The sequence below is a fragment of the Temnothorax nylanderi genome, unplaced genomic scaffold (genome assembly GCF_030848795.1).
Source record: "Temnothorax nylanderi isolate EJ_2023f unplaced genomic scaffold, tnyl_v1.0 TNYL_tig0855_pilon, whole genome shotgun sequence".
Taxonomy (NCBI): Eukaryota; Metazoa; Arthropoda; class Insecta; order Hymenoptera; family Formicidae; genus Temnothorax; species Temnothorax nylanderi.
In genome coordinates, this window is record NW_027249917.1 from 1 (window position 1) to 23,293 (window position 23,293).

Genomic DNA, 23,293 nt, shown 5'->3' on the forward strand with positions numbered 1-23,293 from the left:
CGCTTACGCAGGACTTTTTCCACGAGATAGACGTCGGGATCGGAGACGCGCAGCAACTCGTGTTCGTAGAATCCTCCGGCTATCGCTTCTCCGCGAACGTCTTTCAGCAGATACGTAACGGGATTGGTCCTTTGTACTTTGGCTACGCGAAATATCTCGGTGGTCCAATTGGGAGTGTAGCCCTTTTCGAAGATCGTTTTGAATTTGCTCACGCGCACCGGATCGTCGACTCGAAATCTCGCCGGCGCGGCGATCTTTGCGCGACTGTACACCGTGCGCAACAGTTTTTCGGCGACGGTGGGCGTCACGTCCGCCGGACGCATTCCGATCGTTCTGTGTCTGCGACGATTGTAATTCGACAAGAGGCGCGGCAGCGAGTCTATCCATCTGTACGATCCCTGGAGCGTGAAGAGCTTCCACATGTCGTTTTTCAACGTGCGATTGAATCTCTCCACCACCGACGCTTTCATCACCGAATACGTGGAGTAGTGATTCACCTTGCGCGCGTCGAAGATTTTGCGCGCGTCGGCGTTGTAGAATTCCTTTCCTTTGTCCGTTTGCAGATTCCTAGGGTGTCGCGCGTCCTCGCGAAAGATCTTTCCGAGAGCCGTCGCGACCTCCTTTCCGCTCTTAGTCTTGAGCGGGATCGCCCAGGCGTACTTGCTCAGCACATCGATGACCGTCAGAATGTAATTGTGACCCGCGTTTTCGCGCGAATAGGGACGCATCTCGACCACGTCGGCCTGCCACAGGTCGTCGTAACCGCGCACCACGACGCGGCGGCGAGGAAAGTTTTTTCGCGCCGGCGCGTGCAATTCCTCCACGAGTCTCCGTTTTCCACACTCATTGCTCAAGAAGGTTCAATATACTCAGAATTCTGGCGATCTGGATTTCGTGCTTATCCACGGTATTCCTCACAGTTACGAACTGGCTTCTAAATTCTCTTATCAGATCTTTGAAGTTCTTTCTGAGCTCCGCGATCGCTCCCTCGACGTAGCCCATGTTCGTCGCGTCGGTGCCGACCTCCGGCGCGGCCACGCGTCGTATCTTGCGCTCCGACGCGTCGTACGAATCTTCGCGCAAGAGAAGCGCGTCGTTTCGAAACCTCGCGATTTCGTCTCTCAAACCCTGGTTCGCGTTTGTCACGATGACGCCCGTGAACTCTCGATCGACGGTGTTCTTCTTCTCGATCTCTTCGATCACGGCGCTCTTGAACCGTTCGATCGCGTCCTCCACGTAACTCCTGTTCGTCGCGTCGGTGTCGAACTCCGGCGCGGCCACGCGTCGTATCTTGCGCTCCGACGCGTCGTAGGAATCGAGGAGCGTAATCGCACCGTGGACGCACCGTCGATTCCGTCACCGTTGCTCCGATTTGTCAGAGACATGCCGAATTTGTTCACGGACATCGCGCGCGCGCGGGGGAGGCGCTGGAGAGCGCGCGATACGTACTGCCGTCGCGATCGACGCGACCGATCAATTTACGACGAAACCGGCCTCGCGAAGTTCCTCGATTATCGACAGAATTTCGTTGTCGTGAGCGTTGTTGCCGGCCCGACGAGAAGCGTCTAGCAGTCGAAGTCAATCGACCAGCTCGTTGGGATCGTCCCAGTGAACGTAATCGATCGCGTTGTCGGTCAGTCGCATGGCCGACGGTAGTCCGGCGCCCTTCGTAGTCCCAACTGTGTGAGACGGGTGTACGAGCGGCGCTATTATTTTTGTGTACTTGTGTCCCCTGTTACCCTTGACAGGCATGCCGGCGCTGCGACCGCGTTTGTGAGCGCTGGTGGCGAAAAGTATACTCCTGTACGTTCGTTTGTCCTTCTCCGTGTAGACGCGAGCGTTGGGAATTCGCATGAAGATCAACTCGTACAGACCGCGCGTGCCCTTGTACCGTACACCGTCGATGATCACGGAGTCATCCGGGGCCACGTCAAATCGCTTGTTACCCAGCATCGTGCCGTGCTCGCCGAGATACACTCCGTAGACGTGGTCGATCTCCTTTTTACTGTCGCCGCTCAGAAGAGCGCCCACGTACTCCCGCCCTAACGGTCCTAGTTGGCTATTCAGAGCGTCGCGACCTTCCGCCGTGCTCAAAGACTCCCTGACGGACGTTTCTAGCGCGGGGGGTGGAGTCGTAGTCTCCGAGACGATCTCGTGTTCTCTGGGTAAAAACTGGACCGAATCGGCGTGGATCGGCGTGGAGCTCGCGATAGTCGTCGTCGTCGCGGGAGCCGAACTCAACCGTGCTGGACGCGACTCTCCTTTTTTTCCCGCGGTCGTCGTTGTCCTTATTGGCGTGAATACGTCGTCGTCCTCCCCGTAATCGCGCTCCAGGTCGGCGCCTGCATCGTCGTCGTCATCACCGTAGTCACTATCCTTCTTCGCTCTCTTTCATCTTTCTCGCGAGCGTAAAGCTGTCGTCGTCGTCGTCGTCGTCAATTTTGCCCGGTCCTTTACCCCTGCGGTCCGCGTCATCGGCGAGCCGTTTCAAAGGTTTGACGATGGGCTCGTACCTCTTTTCCAGAGCGATCTCGCTCTCCATTTTTCCGACCCTGAGAGCTACGTACTTCCTGCGAATCGAGGCGCGCGTTTTGGCTATCTCTCGCGCGGTCCTCTCTTCCGCGATCGCGCTCATACTCGCGTCGTTCGGCGAAGCGCACTGATCGGCTCTACAGCACAGCGAAGTCGTGGAACCCCCGTCTGTACCGTCCGCCTCGCAACGCGCTGTCCTTGTCTATCACGGCGAAACCGTAGGTGCGTCGCCAACACTCGCGACAGAAGGCGCGAAACTCGTTGTACGACATGTCGATGTTCACGTGATCGTCGTACACGTGCCGCAGATTGGTGCCGTCCTGCCTGAACAGGATCAACAGATTTGCGTTATCGCGCACGAGATGTTTCGGTATTTTGGCGTACGTCTGACAGAGATAGAAGCAATCGATATTCGAATGTCGACCCATAGAAAAGTACTCCCTCATTCTGTCCTGCTTGTCGCAGGCCACGTCGTCGAAGACGAAGACCGAGTCAGGAAGCGCCTCGTCGGGCGGAACGACGTCGCGATTGTCGGAGAACGCGCGATAGCTGATCTCCTCCATAGGCTCGAACAATCGTTCGAGATATCGATACTTCGGTTGTTGCAGAGATTTCGAGTACACGTATACGTTCTCGAAACGAAGACCGTGCGCTTGTTCCAGCAGACTCACCAGAACGTTCGTCTTACCGCAGTTAGAGGGACCGCAGATGATGCAACGTACGACGTTCGGCAGGAGAGGACCGTGTCTGCGCGATTCTCCGTTTCCTCCCTCGGTCGCGCCCGAGCCTGCCTGCGTTTTGCGATCCACATTCGAGACTCCTATCGTCACCGACTGTCGCACGAATCGCATTGCGCCCTCTCTCTTTCGCTCTCTCTCTCGGTTTTTTCCGCAAGCGCGCGCTCGTTCGCGCGACGAACGCGCCCAAGCGCCGGGGCGGGGAGGGCAGCACGGACGTCGTTTCGTTTCGTCGCGCGTGCGCAAACGCCTCGCGCGCAAGTATAAGTAGCGCGAGCGCGTCGTCGTATCCGTAGAAATTCGATCTCAAAAGCAACGAATCGTTCGCGCGCGCGTCGGTGATCGAGATGTTTCCCATCCTACTGACGGACAGGCGCGATATTCTCGATCTAACGGCCGAGGAGCTGGAATTCGTTCCGAAGATCGTTCTGTTGCGTAAATTTGAGAAATACGTGCAACTGCTGTGGGACCGTTTGCCCGAACATATAAAAGCGGATCCCGAGGTGCAGAGATATCGTGTATGGAACATTACAATCGTCCGTGGCAGCGAACGCACATAGACGGTCCACCGCCGCTCGTCAAGGACTGCTACGAGTGCAACCGCGCGCTCGCTCTGAACGGTGAGTCGTCGAAACGTTTCCGTTCGAATTGAGAAGAAGAAAAAACCAACCCGCAACCGCGACCGAATGCGCGGCGCCGGTCTACTCGATCACGCAATAAACGCTCTTCCCTTCGAGCTGCATATACCCGGCTATCAGTTTTGCGGACCCGGTACGCGTCTAGCGAAGAGACTAGCGCGCGGCGACAAAGGCATCAATCCGTTGGACGCGGCGTGTCGCGAGCACGACATAGCGTATTCGCGAAGCGGCGAGCTCGCCGAACGACACGTCGCCGATCGACTGCTCGCCGAGAGGGCGCGCAAGCGCGTCACCGCGAAGGACTCGCCGGTCAGTGAGAGACTCGCCGCGGCGGCCGTATGGGCGGCTATGAAAGCGAAGACGAAACTGGGCATGGGTATGGAAAGGAAAAATGGAAGAAAGAGGAAAGGAACGGGGAGAAACGCGAAGACGAGGAGGAAGAGGCGGAGGATACTTCCGACGGCGAAACGCGGCGGCTTCTTGCCTTTTCTACCGATGTTGGGTGCGCTCGGTTCTTTGATCGGTGGCGCGGCCGGCGTGGCCAAGGCGGTGAGCGCCGGCAAAGCGGCGCGACGGGAACTCGAGGAACTGCAGCGACACAATCGCGCGATGGAGGGTCGCGGGCTGTACCTCACGCCGTATAAGAAGCGCGGAGGTGGCGCGAGGAGAATCGCCGAAAAAAAAAAAATTTCGCGGAAGAAGGCGACGTTAGCGGCGACGTCGGATCTGCCGCCGTACGGCGTCACGACGAACAAGCAGCTCGATCGATCGGCGCGTCGCCTACGCATACCGTTCTTCCGTGGGGTGTTCATGCGCGACGCTCTGCCGACGAGGGTGCGACACGCGGAGTGCGGCATCGTGAATCTCGACGACGCGGCGGGTCCGGGCACGCATTGGGTCGCTTACGCGAAGAAAGGGAACGCGGCGATCTACTTCGACGCGTTCGGAAATCTCCGTCCGCCGAGGGATCTCGCGCGATATCTCGGCGGTGGCGGCGAGAGCGCGATCGTGACGTACAATCGTCGCGCGTTCCAGACGTTCGAGCAGAGAATCTGCGGACAGCTGTGCCTGCGATTTCTTCGCGAGATCGATTGGGGGAGCGGTGGCGAACGATCGACGTTCTCGCGCGATGTCGCTGACGCTCACGTTGACCGGAACCAGCAGCGTTCTCACGGCGAGTCACTTTCCCGCTTTGGATCTGAGCGACGGCGAGTACGAGCTGGGTTTGGCGACTTTTGAGACGTACAATTCGATACCGAACGTTACGCCGGCGAACAATCGATTCTACTTCGGCGAGGACGACCGGAAGATCGTTGTTCCGGAAGGGTCGTACGAGCTGCGTGCCGTGAGCAGATATCTGCGCGCCGCTCTTCTTCATCGCGAACGGCGCGCCCGCGAGAGAGAGAAAGAGAAAGAGAAGAGAGAAAAACTGCAGGCCGATGGCGCTGGACGGGTAAAAGAAAATAAACGAACGGAGAAGAACGACGACGACGATAACAACGACGCTTATCGCATATACGAGGACGAAGACGACGACGACGGTTATGGCATATACGGGGACAACGACGGCAAGAACGACGACGATGACGGCGGCGATATAACGGTACTCGCTCTTCGCGCCAACGAGAATACCATGAGGAGCGAGATAAAGTGCGCCTACAGAGTGAATTTTACAAAACCGAACAACATCGGTTCTCTTTTGGGTTTCTCGCGCGATCGTATCCTAAAACCGAACAAATGGTACGTTTCCGACGAACCCGTTGACGTCATGAGCGTGAACATAATTCGCATCGAATGCAGCATCACCACGGGAGCGTACAGCAACGGACGCTCGGTGCACGCGATACACGAATTCGCGCCGAAAGTTCCACCGGGATATAAACTGTCGGAGACTCCGACGCAGATCATTTACCTCCCGATCGTCGCGCGAAACGTCACCGATATCACGGTGCGAATCGTGGACCAGAACGATCGATTGATCGACTTTCGCGGCGAGGAGATAACGATTAGACTGCACGTACGTCGTCGCCGCAGTTAGTGTGTGTGCGCGCGTATCTCAGCGACCTGAAGAGAGAGAGCGAGAGGGATGCTCGTTCTGAACGGATCGAGCGCGGATTGTACGAACAAGCGAGCTAGCCCGTTCTACGACGTAATCGAAAGCGTAAGGAAGAGAAGAGGTGGCGGTGGTGGTGGTCGAGGAGGAAAGAGAGCCGTTCTCAGCAACGCCAACGTCAGGTTCCTACGATCGCTGGGTCTCGCCGTGAGAAACGCGTCGTTTCTACTTCGAAAGGAAAGACCATGGCCGACATCCTGAGTATCGGCGGTGAGCCGATCTTCGACGAGCGCATCGTCGGAATCGAGACTCACACGTATAACCCGTACGTGAACACGACTTTCGGGCACAACGACGAGATACGAATACCCATACAGCAACAGGATCTGTATACGCTGCCGTGCGACAGTTTTCTGTACGTCGAGGGACGACTCTATGACGACGGCGCGGGCGCGACGACGTCGGAAGCGACGGATGCTCAAAGGCAATACGCGAAATTGGTCAACAACTGCGTAGCGTTTATGTTCGACGAGATTCGATACGAACTCGACGGCGTGGAGATCGACCGGTGTAGAAACGTCGGCATAACCAGCACGATAAAGAACTACGCGTCGCTGACCGCCGAACGAGCCAGGAGACTGCAGAACGCCGGATGGAGTTATCCGACGAACGAATCGAATCTGAACGACGCGTCCCATCAATTCAACTTTTGCGTACCTTTGAATATTCTTTTGGGTTTCTGCGAGGACTACAGACGCGTGGTGATAAACGCGCGACACGAACTTATCCTGATACGCGCTCGGAACGACGTCAACTGCGTCGTAGATCCGAAAAAAACCGTGCCGAGAGATCCCGCCAAGGATCCTAAAATTACGCTACTGAAGGTGCAATGGCGTATGCCGCACGTGGCGTTAAACGACGTGACTAAATTGTCGCTTTTGCGAACGTTGGAGAGCGGACGATTCTGAGCGTGGGCTTTCGCTCTTGGGACCTGTACGAATTTCCTCTGCTGCAGAGCACGACCAAGCATTCGTGGGCCGTGAAAGCCGCGCCGCAGTTGGAGAAGCCGCGATACGTCATATTCGCGCTGCAGACCGGACGGCGAAACGAATTCACGGAGGACTCCTCGAGGTTCGATCATTGCGCGCTCGCCAACGTGAAATTGTATCTCAACTCGGAATTCTATCCCTACGACGACGTGAACGCGGATTTCGAAAGCGACAAGTTCGCCGTGCTGTACGAGATGTACGCGAAATTTCGAGGAGCGTACTACGGGGACAGTCGCGACGACGCGCTCTTTTCCCCGCGCGACTTCGCGCGAGTAGTGCCGCTCGTGGTGATCGATTGTTCCCGCCAGAACGAAGCGGTGAAGAGCGCCACCGTGGACGTGCGCATCGAATTCGAATGCAAGGAAAACGTTCCGCCGAAGACCACCGCCTTTTGTCTCATCGTTCACGATCGCGTCATCGAGTACGGTCCGCTGACCAATGTGGTGCGCAAAATCATCTAGCGGAAATGGCGATTGTAGGATACCACACCCCGGAAACGGGAGATATATATAAAGACGGGGATCCTTCGATCGTTCCTCAGATCCCGTTAAGAACGAGCAGTTTGAGCGTGAATTGTTCGACGCGCACCGACTCGATGGCCGCAGCGGCAACGACGATCTTCGTCGACCTGCAGGGATTCGTGGTGAGCGACAGATTCGTCGCGAAGGAGGTGGCCGTGTTCCGAAGCGAGACGCGCGAACTCGCGCATCACGTGTTTCGCGCGCCGATGAAGTGGGACCTGCTCACGAACGCCGAAAAAGCAAGGGCCAACTGGCTGATGGCGAACCATCACGGCCTCCGTTGGAAAGACGGGGACGTGGACTATCGCCTAGCCAGGTCGATTATTCGACGCGCGGTGTGCGACGACCTGGGCGAGGGAGAAGAGACGCCCGGCGCGCGAATATACGTGAAAGGCCTCGAGAAGAAGAGGTGGCTGGAGGAGATTCTCGGCGACGTCGACGCGACGATCGAGACCATCGACGCCGAGTACGACGACATCGATCGGCTGGAGTTTCTTCGCGCCGATTGCACGTTTCGCTGTGGACGCCATCAACGGTGCTGCGCGATGGAGAACGTGATGAAGTTGCGCGACTGGTGGAACGAGCGACGCGAGTGTCTCTCCAGCATCGACTCCACGGATCAAATATAAATGTGTATCCATCCATCCATCCATCTATATATGTATATATTTTAATCAATAACAAAAAGATCTATCTATCTATATTTTATTCAATAAAAAAGATCTATCTATCTATCTATATTTTATTCAATAAAAAAACTGATGCAAAATCAACGAGGAAAGTTATTCATTATTCGCATACCTACACCGTACGTATAATCGTACTCGATAACGCCGAGCGCGATAGCGTCGAGCGCGCGAGCGACGAGCGTGATGCGTAAGCGAACGAGAGCGTCGAACTCCGAAGAAGAACGGCAACGATAACGCCGAGCGCGCGAAACTGTCAATGAGCGCGGAGTCGGGAGCGTCGAGCGGAAGCGCGATATCGGCGGCGGGAGCGTCTAATCTCGTTGTTGTTCACGCGTATTTATCTTTATATAATAGTTATTTAATATTTACTATTTAATATTTAATATTTATTGAACATTATATGTCTAGCTATAAATCACAGATTTCGTATAACAGATATTTCATAATGCAAATAAAAGATGCTCCTCCTTGGTTGTTTATGGAATTATATATTTATTTAATATTATTTAACATTACATTTATAGTTATTCACTATTTACTTATATTGCTTATATTTATTTACTATTTAACATTACATTTATAGTTATTCAGTATTTACTTATATATTACTTATATTACTTATATTACTTATATTACTTATATTACTTATTTATTGTATTTATTTGCGATTGGAGAGGGGGTGGGCCAGCCTTCGACGACGTCGTCGTTGACGACGTCTATCAGGTCGGTGTCGACGTCTATCAAGTTGACGTCGACGTTTCCGCGCCCACCCTCGTCCTCACCGTTGCCGTCTTCGCCGTCGTCGTCGTCGTCGTCGTTTTGTTCGTAACGCCGTCCTGATAATTCAAACCGCGCAGCGTCCCGATTCATGCCGCGCATCCTCGCGGTGTACAGACGGATGTACTTTTGAGCTTTTTTCACCACCGATGTGATGAGGACCCTGCGCAAAAAACAAATATCATTATTAATAAGAATATAAATGAGTATATAAGTGAGTATATAAATGAGAATAAAAATGAGTATGTAAATGAGTGTAAATGAATATATTACTGAATGTATAAATACTATTAATAATTTGTGATGTAGAATATATATATTTACATTTTTGTAAACTTACATTCGATTGAACATTCGTGCGTCCTCGTCGACGCGGATCGTCACTTGTAAGCAGGGCGGCGCTCTCTCCGCGATGGTCGTCAGACGATGCTGCAGCCGCAGCATCGCCTCGTTCAACTCGTCCCTAGCCATATTTAGGGACGCAATGTGCGTTTTCACGTCTTCGCACACCCTTATCAGTTCCTTTACACCATCCATATTTTGCGCGTTTAAAAAATGTGCAACAAAAACTGCGAACGAATTACACCCGAGTCTAGCCTCGAGTCCTTATATATATCGAGGATGCGCAATCGAAGAAGGATGCGGAATCAAAGAAGGGATGTGCAATCATAAAGGATATTGCGTGTGTAATGAAAACTATGTAAAAAATTGACCTTTGCACACAGGAAGAGATGCACTTTTCTAATCAAACCGACTCATCCACCGGAATCGTCGACGCATTTCTTCCACCCCGAGACCCCCGCCGCCACCTGTCCGCGCTATCGGTAGCGCTATCGGTAGCGAGCATCGATATTGTGCAATAAAAAAACTATTTTTAGAAATTTTGCACAGAGGAAAAAATGCATTTTTTTTTATCAAACCGGACTCGTCCGCCGGAATCGACGCATTTTTCCACCGCGAGACCCCGCCGCCACCTGTCCGCGCTATCGGCAACGAGCGTCACCGCGTGAGCCGCGCGTCGCGATCGCGCTCATATCGCGAAACGCCGTTATCGCAGTTCCGCCGTTTCTCTCGCTCTCTCTCGCCCTCGACGATGTGGCTCTCGCGCGTAATCGCGTTAACCGCGTGTTTTATCGCCGCGAGGTGTGTCAATCCCACGGATGAGAATTACGCACATACGATCGATTACCTGCGGAAATATGGATATCTGACCAAAGATGTGGACGCGTTTCCGGCTCAGAGACGAAACGACGTTCTTCGTAACGCCATCGAGGAATTTCAACGATACTACGGTCTGCCCGGCGATGGAACGCTCGACGACGAAACGCTGCAATTTATGCGTAAACCGCGATGTGGTTTCCAAGATATCCTGAAGCACGGAACGGCGGCGAGTCTATCCAAATGGCCGAGGACTCACCTGACGTGGGATTTTTACGTAGCCGCCAAAGAGGAGCTAAATACCGCGCGGGCCGCGTTCGACCTGTGGTCGCAACATTCGGCGTTGACGTTTGAACGCTCCGAAACGAATCCTAACATTATAATATCTTGGCGAACCCGACGTCACGGTAACACGAATATCAACGTAAACGGCACAAATTGCTCGGCCAAATTCGACGGTCCCGGTAACGTGCTGGCCCACGCGTATCTCCCGACGAACGAAGCGGGATTCGTCTCCGAGGTGCACGTCGACGGTGACGAGCCGTGGCATATTCACGTTGGTAAAAATTCCCCGAATACGTTTTCCCTGCATTTCACGCTGACGCACGAGATCGGTCACTCTCTCGGATTGGGGCACAATGAGCGCAAGACCTCGGTGATGTTCGCGTACTCGCCCGACAAGCAGTATCCGGTTAAGCTCGACAGATTCGACATTCTCGACATTCAACGTTTGTACGGTGAAAAACGGACGAACGCGCCCTCACAGACGCCGCCGCCGCCGCCGCCGCCGCCGCCGCCGCCACCGCGGTCACGGCCGCCGCAACCATCGCCGGACCTGTGCGCCCTTGGTCGCGTAAACGCGATATTGATTTTGGAAAATCGAATGTACATCTCGTACGGGCGTTACGTTTGGTCGATCGATCTGGACGGCAGGACGTACAATGGACCGTTAGCCCTGTCGAATCACATGAGCTTTCTTCACGACAATTACACGCGCATAGCTGCCGCCTATCAATCTCCGTCCGGTGATCTCATGGTGTTCGTAGATAATTTGGTATACATGGTTCAATATCCGGAATTTTCTCTGAGGCCAAATTGGCCGAAGACTTTGCGAGAACTCGGATTTCCCGCAGATGCGAAACTCAACGGAGCGGTAAACACCCATAGAGGCCGTTCCTTCGTGATGTACAACGGTAACTCGGTGGGCGAGATAGACGAATGTACGAAGAAAGTCGTCAGACGTACGCCTCTCGAGGCGACGTTTCCCGGAATACCGACCGGCGTGACGTCGATCTTCCGATACGTCGACGGCAATCTGTACTTCACCACTCGGACGCAGTTCTACAGATTCAACGAATTTACGAAAACCGTCACGGCCGCCGGTAAATTCGATCTACGGATGCTGAATATCGTCTGCCCTAAGACCGAACTGTTGCAGCAGTTGCGCGATCTTCTCGATCGAATCGTACGCGTCGGCGATTTAACGTCACCGGCGAGCGATTCGGACGACGACGACGACGACGACGGCGGCGGCGTTCAGCTTTACGATCGCCGTGTCCGCCGAAGGAAGTAGAGGACTGCGCAAATCCCCACACCACACCGCACATCGCGCGATATAAGTGAGAACTTTTCTACTTATACCGATGTGTTCCCGCCAAAGCATCAGTATCGCATCGTCAGCTGAATACGACGCGTCGAAACAGAAATCAGAAACGAACGATACTGCAACGCGCGTGCGAAATGTTCTCGACGTTGGCCGATCGACCCGCGCTGAGGGATCTTTCCCCTCGCGAGACGGATTCGGAGGTGAACGACAACGGCAAAAGACGAAGGATCGAATCGACGGACGATCATCATCAGCATCATCATCATCGGGAGTCGCGTTCCAGCTCTCACCCCTCCAACGACGTTCGCAACCCCGTCGTCGCGCCTGCGGTGCGCATCCTGGCGACCCGTTATCCGCTGACGACGACTGGCTACAAATACTTAGCCATCGGTGTCACGGTTAAGTCACCGTGGTACGGTATACCCGCACCTTCGTACGTGGATATCGCCCTGGGAGATAAGCAAGGCAAGGAGATCTCTCTGACGCTCGATATGTGGAAAGGACTACTCGAGCGCAAACACGACATATTGGCGTGTCTGCGATCCAACCTCGTCGATGGAACCCGCCCCCCCTCGCCGATATCGATCGGAGATCTGACGCTGCGATTCGGATTGATCAACAACCTGTCGATCTTGCGTATGGAACTACCCAACGCGTCTCGTCTGGCAATGTCGCTCCCCACCCTGCTCTCGCTGTACGATTTCCAATTTTGCGTCGATCGCATCGTCTCGGCGCTGAGCGCAGTCATCGAGGAAGTCGACGCGAAGTATTCGCGCTATCAGGAGATAGCCGCCAACGCGATTAAGACGGGAACTTCGGCCAAGACTGCGATACTGAAAAGCGAATTTTTCGATCCTAACAAGATCGTCGACTGTGAGATTACCGCGCTTTGTTTCAAATCCTGAACGTCACGACGCACGTTTACAAATTTATATATATATATTTATACACACAGAAACAATGTAAACGAGTATCGACGTATGTAAATACATATTTTATTTTCCAAAATAGAAAACTACCGCTCGTACGCGGATATCTCATATATGTGTTCTCTCTCTTTCTTTTCCGTACCTATCTCGATACGATCCCGCGCTCCCTAGGTCCCCCGACTCCGCTTACTCCACGATCGCCGCGATTGCGTCATCTACGATGCGTAGGGAAGGATCGAAACAACTTTCGAACCGAGACAAACAAGAACAAAGAACGGTTATCGGACCCGCAAAAAGAACGGCCTTGAACACGTTCAAACGTGTTTTCGCGCGCTCACCAATCCCACCGCGCGTGGACGTCGAGAAGAGCGACCTTGAACAAGTTGGAACGAGCGCGATGAAACAAAATTATTCGCGATGACGCGCGAATCGGGGCGGATTTCCGCTCGCGGCCGATAACGCGGTCGATAACGCCGATCCGAGCGCCCTCTCGGAGCGTCCGGGAACGACGATCCCCCCCACCCCCGGTGGCAACCCTGCGGCGCGAAATTCCCCATCACCCGCCTAGGGAATTTACGTCTTTCAGGTTACCGCAAGGTGGCAACACTGCGGTGGCAACACTGCGGTGCGAACTTCCCCATCACCCCACCTAGGGACAGGTGTTCCCACAGAATACTCGCATCTGATTGGACAGCTTCGAGTCTTCGTACCGCGATCTGATTGGACAGCGATACACCTTTGTCCAGTTCCAGGGGAATGTTTGTCCGGTTACAGGGGAAATTCCCCCGCACACCTGTCCCCCTCACCCCCCCTGTTACCCCTTGCACCTGTCCACCCTTCACCCCTCCCCCTCGCCCATTCCCACCCCATGCTCCCCCCTTGTCCCCCTCGCCCATCTCTTATGGCGTTCCCCCCCCGCGTGCGCGCGTCCCCCCCCGCTTCCCCTCGGTTGTACCCGGCAGTGGAGGGTACTGTTATTGGTCTACTGAGTAATGCATGCTGAACACGAATCCAGTGTAGATATCTAATATTTCATGGGCGATCAAACCTGAAACTGATTTATCCCGGGGGGTGGCGGTTCAGCCCCGGCATTTTTGAGATTTCAATTTTTCCACCGTTGTCGTTTTTGCTCTATACCGGTTAAACAAAGCAACATAGATAAAAATTTCCTATATAAATTTTGTAGCTAAAGGTTCACTCTTTACAGTGGTATACCACATTTAACTAAAATTATTTATTTTGTTGTTAAAAATCGGCACCGAAAAAAAACTGGCAGTTTAGCCCCGGTCTCCCCTATTTATCTAATACTGCCATTATTTTGCTCAGACATTTAACCTTCATATTTGAAGGAACTTTCTTAAAAAAGCATTTAATTAAAACCAGGGCAGAATTCTCTTCAATAGATGGAGTACGCTCAGGCTGTGTATAATTAACACTGATGGTATCACAGACAGAATTTATTTTTGCTGCAGTGCTTTTAATTACGCCGTGCACTTGTTCTATCGCAGCCTTCTTTTTAGTGTAAAAGTTATCAGGTGGGGGAATAATGGACAGCTGACTCCCAGAAGCTGACCTACTCGATGAGTTTACTGAAGCTACATCGTCGTCGAATTCTTCAGCAGTTGCTGTATTTGTTTTTTTGAATATATCTTCAACCTCTGAATTCCACAAGTAGAAATTTTCTTTTACTTCTTGGCTTTCTTCTGCTACTTGGCTTTCTTCTTCTATTTGGCTTTCTTCTACTACTTGGCTTTCTTCTACTATTTGGCTTTCTTTTACTATTTGGCTTTCCTCTATCTCTATTACTTGGCTGTCTCTAGATTTTTCACACATGACCTCTTTAGTATTTTTTGGAGTGCGCGTGATAAATGACGGAATGACAATATTAACAGGATTGTCACCGATTTTTGTGTCTTCACATGATTTGAATTTTTTTCTGCTGACATTCGACTGCGTCCTGCAAAGATAAACACTGATGTCAAGAAAACTTGGATATACGATTAAACCAAGCCAAGTTAATAACGTGAGTGGACTTACTTTCTTGGTTTGATGACATCCTTCAGGAATGACATTTCACTGAAGAGGGGCCACGTTGGCTTGTAGGACGGTTCATCATTTCCAGCACGGAGAACGGGGTTGACTGGCAGTCACCTTGCGCAATTCTCTTGAATACTGGTCTCGGAGACTCTTCCACCGAGTTGAAACCGCATCACCTACGTAACATGCATTAATCATGGGATGGTCGAGCACTACTAGCACATACATAACCTCACCAATAGTCGATAGTCAATAGACAATAGTCAATCACACTAGGATAGAAGAGTAGGGCCTAGCAATATATGATTCTTAACAAATATTTCCTCACCTGTCAGTGGCTCTGATAATAGGGAGCCAATCTGCGAAAATGCTTGACTGATTGTGTCCTTGTTCTTCTTGTCAATTTTTACACGCTTCTGCCACAATAGGGGGTTTGACCGGACAAAGGCTATTATTTCTCTATTAATGAGATGCTCCTCAAATTCTATTTGACTTATTTTTGTAATTAAAACCAACAAAAATAAAAAAATACACCACGGATCAGCAAGATCAGTTAGCAATTTATACACGCAAATCGTCAAAACACTTTTAGCGTCAACGTACTGTGCTGTGATTGGCCGATCTCATGCGACACGCTTGTCGCAGTCGCAGAAAGTTGAAGTTGGCTCAACTCCGTGCGACAAGGGCTCTTGCGACTGCGACAGCCTTGCGTCCGGAAACAGTACTCTTGCGACATTCTCATGCGACATACGACATAGCCTGTGCGTCTATTGTAGACGAGGCTTTAAGCTCGTTGAGCACTTGTGATTTGCGTTGGCGTGAAGGGCGGTTCGCCGCACTTCCAGTTGTTCGCACATCTCTCCGGAGATCCATCCAATCACTTTATCTTTTCTTTACTTTCAAATATATCATTCTTATTTTATTTATTTATGTGTAATTAATTGCGTCACGCCTCCTCTACAAATTTCCATGAAAAGGAAACTACGCCCTGAGGTATCGTGTTAAGTATTGGTGCTGAGATATTGTACGGTGGTGCGAATAGTCGCGCCTGGCGCCCATATTACGTTTATCTGGCAATTATCTGCTAACTTCGCGTTTTGTAAATCCGAGATTGCCCTCCTCCGGATAGCGAGACCGTGGGAAAAAGCGTCGCAAACTTAAAAACTATGAGGAAGCAATGTGCAAGTTTCTACTTGCACACTTTTTTTATTGTGACAAGCTTTATTGCGACTAATATTTGTTATACTATTGTATTACAAAAATCAATTAAATAATTAATTAACGTTTTTACTAAAATGATCCTTACTAATTGCAGACATTTCTTAATTTTTCCATTTTGTTCCATTTTTTTATTTATACATTAGTTTTTTATTTCTACTTTAAAATATTTTTTTAAATATATAAAAAGTGATTTTCTTACTAAAATTATGAAATAATAAATTAGTAGCACAAATAGAGTTTTACAATCGACACAATGTTAAATCGATGTTGACTTGAGTAGTTCAGGCTACATGGTCCATAATTTCCGTAAATTTTAAGATATCGAGCTTAATTTTTTTTTATGGATAGAGTATCATTAAAGGTAGGTTGGTGTGGAATTTGGCAATATCGGTGAAGGGGTTACCAATTTACGTATATATGTATATACATTACGTATATATGTACGTATATATGTGAAAAATTGAAGAAATGGCGCGCGCTTGTAGTGTTCTAGTATAATAAAAAAGTGTGTAAATTGGAAACTTACATATTGCTTTTTTATCATTTTTTTCGCTTATATACTATAACTCAAGAACTAATCAACCAAATTTTTTGTAATAGTATAACAGATATTAGTATAACAGATATTAGTCGCAATAAAGCTTATCACAATAAAAAAAGTGTGCAAGTAGAAACTTGCTCACAAAACCTTCGCTCACAAAGCTTCCTCTATGGAAGGCAAGGAGGAAGGCAAAACAAATAAATACTAATAATTATACATCGAATAAAATAAAAACTTCCTCATAGAGGAGCTTTGTGAGCGAAGGTTTCTACTTGCACACTTAAAAACTATAAGGAAGCAATGTGCAAGTTTCTACTTGCATACTTTGTATATTTTTATATTTTTATTATATTGATCAATCTTTTTTCTACCTCTATTTCATATATAATTCTTTAACAAGCGGTTGAGATTTGAGATATAATCTTTAAGAATTTAAATTTTATAATATTGGAAATTTTTCTAATTCTATTATATTCTTCAGTATTTTTTCTACCCCTATTTCATATATAATTCTTTAAGATCCTCAATTTACACGAAATTGACATTGTTTGAACACTAAAGTTCAAATTTTAACGAAAAAGTAATGTTTAAGTTTCTAATTTGCACGATTAATTCTCAATTTACACGAAAACTATGGCTTAATTGTCTGGATCATGCCCAAATTTTGGCTTAATTGTCTGGATTATGCCCCGATCTTGGCTTAATTGTCTGGATCGTCCCTCGATCTTGGCTTAATTGTCCGGATCATGCCCCGATCTTGACTTAATTGTTTGGATCATACCGATCTTAGATCATGATCCGATCTAGACAATTAAGCCAAGAATATAATAAAACTATAATTAGCCCGATATTTCAAAATTTGCCACACATATTTCTAAAAAAATTATGGACCTTTGATCGCGTATAAAAATGGATCTAATCAACCAAATCTTAAAGAATTATACATGAAATAGGGATAGAAAAAACTGAAGAATATAATAGAATTAGAAATAGCGATATCTCAAATATTGAGAAAGCTACAGCGTAAAACACACTTTTCTAAAAAATGAAAATCCCCTTAAAATCCATACTGGTCGACGGATTTTAAGAAAATTAAAGGAGAACATACTTTCTATGATACTCTATTTGTTTGCAAAATTTCAACCCGGTATCTAAAAAATTGTAGAAGTAGATGCGTGTACAAAAATCCGTACACACATACATACATACTTCCGGACATTTTCTACTAATATGATTTCTCGACATTTTGGAACATTTTAAACCTATTTCCTTCAAAATCTCGAAAAAAAATTTTTTCACCATCATAAAGCTTCCTCTATGAGGAAGCAATAATAGTAACCTTTCGAAAGTAGAGATTTCAAGCTTTAAAATCCTTTTTTTATATTTAAATTTCGTTTATTTTTAACAAAGGTACAGCTGCTTGAATTTTGCCTATTTTTAAAGAAAAATTTAGTGTTTCTTTAATTTTTGTGAGAAGTGTATAATGAGCATTAATTAGAAATCTGACGCCAATGCACCGATTATATTAGATTAATTCAGTCTAATAGTTGTAACAGATTTCACAAAAACACAAGCATTGCACGCCAATGCTTGTCGAGCACTGAGAACATTTCTTAACAAGTTTACGCAGCTATTCTGCGTGATAACCTCGGTAATACGTAAACCTCGTAATATTTATCGTCGTATATATGGTATATAAATATTATATATCGAGATATCACCAGCAGTATACTGCTGGACGAGTGAATTGGAATTGCCGATTGTAGTTTGTCGTCGAAAGATGTATAGAAAACACGTATAGGAAAGACGTATATAGAAAATTCGGAAATCATGAAACAAATAACACTCGTTTTTAACTTGTTTATCACCATTGCGTGTGTAAGTAATCTTATAATATGTAATATATAATTAAATGTGTAATATATGTGTACATACTGTACATATAATTAAAGTAACATCAATAAGTGACAGCAATTAAAGTTTTTATCAAAAATAAATATACGAGAAATATATATGTAGAGAGAGAATGCTTTTATCATAAGGAAATCTTTCTTGCGACAGAATTTTGTTATCTTTTTATAATAATGTTTTGAATTTTAATTTTATTTTTATAAAATTTTGTTTTACCAATATTTAAGGTAGTTCGATGATGAAACAACTTTTGCCAAAAGTGATAGGTTTTATTTTTTATATCGAAAGAAGGAACTCTCCTGAATCGATTAAGCCTAGAAAAAAGATAATTTACCGTCCCGTTCTCAAGATATTAAATTTCAAAATTAAGTGGTTTTAATGATTTTAACATTGGTCTAATAGGAAAAGAGGTATAGTTTCCTATGAATAACACGAGTTTGCGAAAAATCTTTTGCCAAAAATGTCCAAACAATATATATCGATGGAAAGAGGACACTGTGAGAAAGCCTATAATTGAAGGTGAACACCATCCACCGTACAGTTTTTTTTAAATTAATAATTAAAGTTGAAAACTAGTCAAGCGACGCGTTAACACACACTTTATTTTAATCTATTTCAGGCAAAATATTATTCTACAACGTAAAAATTACTTACTAATGGTCTTTTTACGTCGTTACGAAGCTTTGCGATGCGTTATTCTATTTTTTTATTATCATATAAATAAAAAAATTATAAACATTGTTTTGACTTCGGCCATTCATCATCGAACTACCTTAAGTAATTTATTTAATCTTAATATCCTTAAAAATGATATATTATCTTTTAATTTTATTTTTATTAAAACCTGGTTAAAATGTAATTTATATACATATATCATCGTATCAATAATCTGATATATATGTTAATGTATTACACATTGTTAATACCATTATTTATTCTGTCACTTAAATTTCTACTTATTTATTATACTATTACTCGTGACTCTCTGTATTTATTATAGGCAATAGATCTTAGTGATGATGTCACAGACAAAATAGCAGAGCTATTATCGATGTCGAGAATGGATGTAGAAATCTGCCGGAATAAGACAAATACAAATATTAGTAAGTGTGTTCAGCAAAAGTTGTATGTGTTATAAGATTAAATATTTCTGCGTCCCTTTTACTTTCTGTTACAATTTATACAGTACATATGCACGATTGCATGCATGTTTAATATTGTACTTATTTATTTAATATTAATTTTATTTTTATATAGTTTATTTAAGGCTTGCAATTTGTTATGTAATTAAAATTAATAGTATAATTAAAACATAAATGCTTGCGCATTATTAAATAGCTTTAATATAATAAATCAAATTACTTTGTGTGCATTTTATATCTTTTAATAATATGTAACTGTATAAGACGTCTCAATTTTAAAACGTCTTTCAAACATCCTATGAGATGTTTTAATGTTCTCTGAATTATTATGCGTACATATACATATATGTATATAAGGTAAACCATTTATAATGTTAAAGACAAATATCTCATAAAATATATGCTTCCCATGAAAAATGTTTTAGACAAAACTTGTTGAGAATCAAAGGGGTCACAAGATGACATTATCCGTTTCACCATAGGTGGCGCTACTATAAGTCAAACAACGGTCAACTTAAATTTTTTAAATGAAAATTCTATTTTTTATTATTTTATATGAAAATAGGGCTTAACTTTAGAAGGCTACTCCCCTCTGATTTTGATAAAATTTTACGTAGTACTTACTAAATGTAATCGAATGTCACAAGTGTGAATATATGAAAACGTATAGTTTCCAAGATATTCAAATCTTAATTATCTGGCTAATGAACAATTTTAAGATTTCTACATAAAAAATGGTAATTATGATAGCAGAGATAGGGAGTCACTTTCAGTTTCAATAATTTTGAAATATGTTATCAAGATCATCACATAGAATAATATTGTGAAAATTGCAGCCGGTGCTTGTTGTTCATTAAGAAGAAAATATTAACAAATATAACTGAGAAATATAACATGTTAGAAATATAACATATCAGCAAATTACTTCCCTTAGCACTGACACAAACTATTATATTTCTTAAACTTTTTTGTTAATAACTTTTTAACAAATAATAACCGCCGGCTAAAACCATTCGAAGGTTACTCAGAGTGATGATCTTAATAACATATCTCAAAATTATTGAAATTGGGAGTGGCTCCCTATTTCTGCATAATTACCAAAAAAATAATAGAATTTTAAAATATTTTGCTAAAATGTTTCATTTGATTAGTGTATTAGAAAACAGTATAACGTATAGCGTTATCAAAATATTATTATGAAAAAAACAAGAAATCAAAAAAGCTTATTTTCTTATTACATTTTTCGATATCGTCACTCGTTGTTTATTAAAAAGTTTACCAGCATTAACAAAAAAGTTTGAAAATTATTTTCCTTAGGACTGACATAAACTGTTATATTTCTTAAACTTTTTTGTTAATAACTTTTTAATAAATAACGAACGGCTAAAACCTTTAAAAGATTACTTAGGAGAGTGCTCTCTATGTCAAGGTCAAAGTCACAGGAGGGTGCTCCCCTAAACTAAATAATTACCACACTTACCATTCTTTTTACTATTTTATCTAAAAAAAAATGGCTTTCTTGTATGAGTCGGAAAATTCGCTTTAAGGGCTTTTATTTTAACCCAAAATAAAGTTTTTTTTTACAAAGTTTCATCGAAATCGGAGGTGGACTGTTTTCGGAACTTTATCCAGTATTTTTACTTTATTAATAACTATCACTTTGAACATTTGGTAACCTAAACATATTTTTTCTTATTAAATAGGGGAGACCGGGGCTAAGCCGACAACGGGGCAAACTTGACACTAGGCTTTTTGCCAATTTAAATCTATCGTAGAAACTTGCCTTTCCTACTGTAAATGCGTCTTTATGTGCCAGTATTATCAACGGAATTTGGTAACATTCTGAGTTATAGTGTAATTTTTAACGCGACATAAGCGTTTTTGATAGTGAAAAGTAATTTTTCTGATCTCTCGAAAATGTCTACTCTTTCATCGAGCTTTACTCTTGCGAATCTACCGGTAAGTGATTTTGATGGGAAATTTGATGCTCTATATGAATCCGATAATCGTTTTTGCATATTTTCAAAATTTTCATGTTTTTGAAGTGACAAAAGTGAAAAACGACGTCCGGGGCAAAGTCAACACCACGCCGTTTCGTCGGCTCCCAGTAACAAACGAAGCTTGTCATGCAGCCGTATGGCTCATGACAAATGTATGCGCACGTCCGATCGCGAGTTTACCTGCATTAATTGTTTTTCAGACATGAGTTTAGATGAAGATAATTGAAAGTTCAACAATTTTTGTTCTCATTATTTTAAATGATTGTTCTAGCTACTTTATTTCGAATTTTTGTACTTTTTAAATACACAATAAACAATGTATTTTCATTTTCAGACAGTAAAAATAAGTTCCAGATCAAATTGTGTCGATCAGACAAAGTGTTGAGTTTGCCCCGGCGGGGTGTCGAGTTTGCCCCGGCATTTTTCAATTCGAAAATTTGTCTTCGCGTCACTTTTCCTTTCCTGGCGGCAAAACAAAGCGACGTACAGCAAAACTTCCTGAATCAATTTTGTACCTGAAGAAACACTCTTTAAATATGTACCATTGAATTTGCCTAAAAATTTTAATTAAATATTAAAAATTGCCTTTGAAAAAATAGTGTCGGCTTAGCCCCGGTCTCCCCTACAGAAATTCTGTTTTTTCATTTATTTTTGTTGATAAAAATACTTGAAAATTGCAACAATAAGTTGCAATCGATTAACTGATTGTAACCGAGAGAAACATTTATTATTCGATTAAGCGATTAATCAGTTAATACGATTGCGGATTTATCGCTGGAACTAATTAGTCACTAATCAAATAAAAAGTTGGTATCTTGATTACTTGTTATTTTCATTGAAATTTCACAATGGTATGTAACTGTGTATAGTATTGAGGATAAGGTTCAAACTTCGGATCACTTACGTAAGAAATGGTATGGTATAGCAGCACCTTCAATATACATATATGTATTGTATATGTTTCTTATTTCACATAATTCATTTTTTGATTTGTTGTGTTTTTATTCTCTTTTTATTACTGTATGACTTTTACGTTACAAATTAAGTTAGTAAGCTGACGCGGATGTAATTAGCAACTTTATATGTGGTTTCTTTCTGTATAATTTAATATTCGTGTCATTATACAGTTATATAACTAAAATTATATGACTAAAATCTTGTTGCCTCTGCATTTTGAAATTTTGATGTCAGAAGAAACAAGAATTTGATTTAATGAAAAATCATCATTTTTATGTTTAAACTTGCAGAGTTTTTATAATAAATGCATATATGAAACAAAGCGTTTTTTCTTACTTAATGTTCATAGTTTATACGTTTCTTTATATAATAAACTAACTGGTTACCCGGGGCTTCGCCCGGGCGTCTTTTTTTTTAAACAACTCTATTTGTGTTATTACATCTGTGTTCTAGCTAATCTTATATCCACCAATATATAATTTATAAAATAAAAAATAACTTTCCCTTATTTGATAATTCATAAACACATATTGTCAATAACTTTCCACATCACCCATGATCCTCACCAAATTCAATAACAACCTTTCTTAAATGATACTCTATCCATCAAATAACTTATACATTTTTTAGGCATAAATCGGTACCCCCTTCAACGATCCTCGCCAAATTCAAAACAACCTTCCTTTAATGATACTCTATATAAGATGGCATGTATAACTTATACACTTTATGAACAAAAATTGGCAACCCCTTCACCGATTCTCGCCAAATTCAAACAACCTTCCTTTAATGATA

General features: G+C 45.0%; 2 protein-coding genes and 2 long non-coding RNA genes across 9 annotated transcripts in view; 3 read left to right on the top strand and 1 right to left on the bottom strand.

Moving 5' to 3' along the window:
- Positions 1 to 6,205: 6,205 nt before the first annotated feature.
- Positions 6,206 to 7,470, top strand: LOC139785657 (uncharacterized). Its single transcript, XM_071724830.1, has 2 exons — positions 6,206 to 6,880; positions 6,976 to 7,470. The coding sequence occupies exons 1-2, from the start codon at positions 6,206 to 6,208 to the stop codon at positions 7,468 to 7,470; spliced, it is 1,170 nt and encodes a 389-aa protein (XP_071580931.1).
- A 2,619-nt stretch (positions 7,471 to 10,089) lies between these two features.
- Positions 10,090 to 11,727, top strand: LOC139785658 (stromelysin-1-like). Its single transcript, XM_071724831.1, has one exon. It carries the CDS (start codon positions 10,090 to 10,092, stop codon positions 11,725 to 11,727), a length of 1,638 nt encoding a protein of 545 aa, XP_071580932.1.
- A 2,406-nt stretch (positions 11,728 to 14,133) lies between these two features.
- LOC139785660 (uncharacterized) lies at positions 14,134 to 15,255 on the bottom strand. Its single transcript, XR_011722040.1, has 3 exons — positions 15,055 to 15,255; positions 14,727 to 14,902; positions 14,134 to 14,646 (listed from the first exon to the last, which is right to left on the bottom strand). It is a non-coding gene; the product is annotated as an uncharacterized lncRNA (long non-coding RNA).
- Positions 15,256 to 18,202: 2,947 nt separating this feature from the next.
- LOC139785654 (uncharacterized) overlaps positions 18,203 to 23,293 on the top strand; it is a 38,521-nt gene continuing 33,430 nt past the window's right edge. For 4 of the 6 annotated variants that reach the window (XR_011722031.1, XR_011722034.1, XR_011722035.1 and 1 more), the window contains exons 1-2: positions 18,203 to 18,366; positions 19,400 to 19,502. This is a non-coding gene — a long non-coding RNA (uncharacterized lncRNA). Of the gene's footprint in view, positions 18,367 to 19,399; positions 19,503 to 19,966; positions 21,224 to 21,244; positions 23,007 to 23,293 lie in introns of those variants that run through there. The other 2 variants (XR_011722032.1, XR_011722033.1) reach the window with 2 other exon arrangements.

Bases quoted from the DNA above. Each gene is read 5' to 3' on its own strand.
- LOC139785657 (XM_071724830.1), top strand. From the start codon at position 6,206: ATGGCCGACATCCTGAGTATCGGCGGTGAGCCGATCTTCGACGAGCGC. The intron at 6,881-6,975 runs GTGACTAAATTG...CCTCTGCTGCAG, and splicing joins CGCACGTGGCGTTAAACGAC to AGCACGACCAAGCATTCGTG.
- LOC139785658 (XM_071724831.1), top strand. From the start codon at position 10,090: ATGTGGCTCTCGCGCGTAATCGCGTTAACCGCGTGTTTTATCGCCGCG.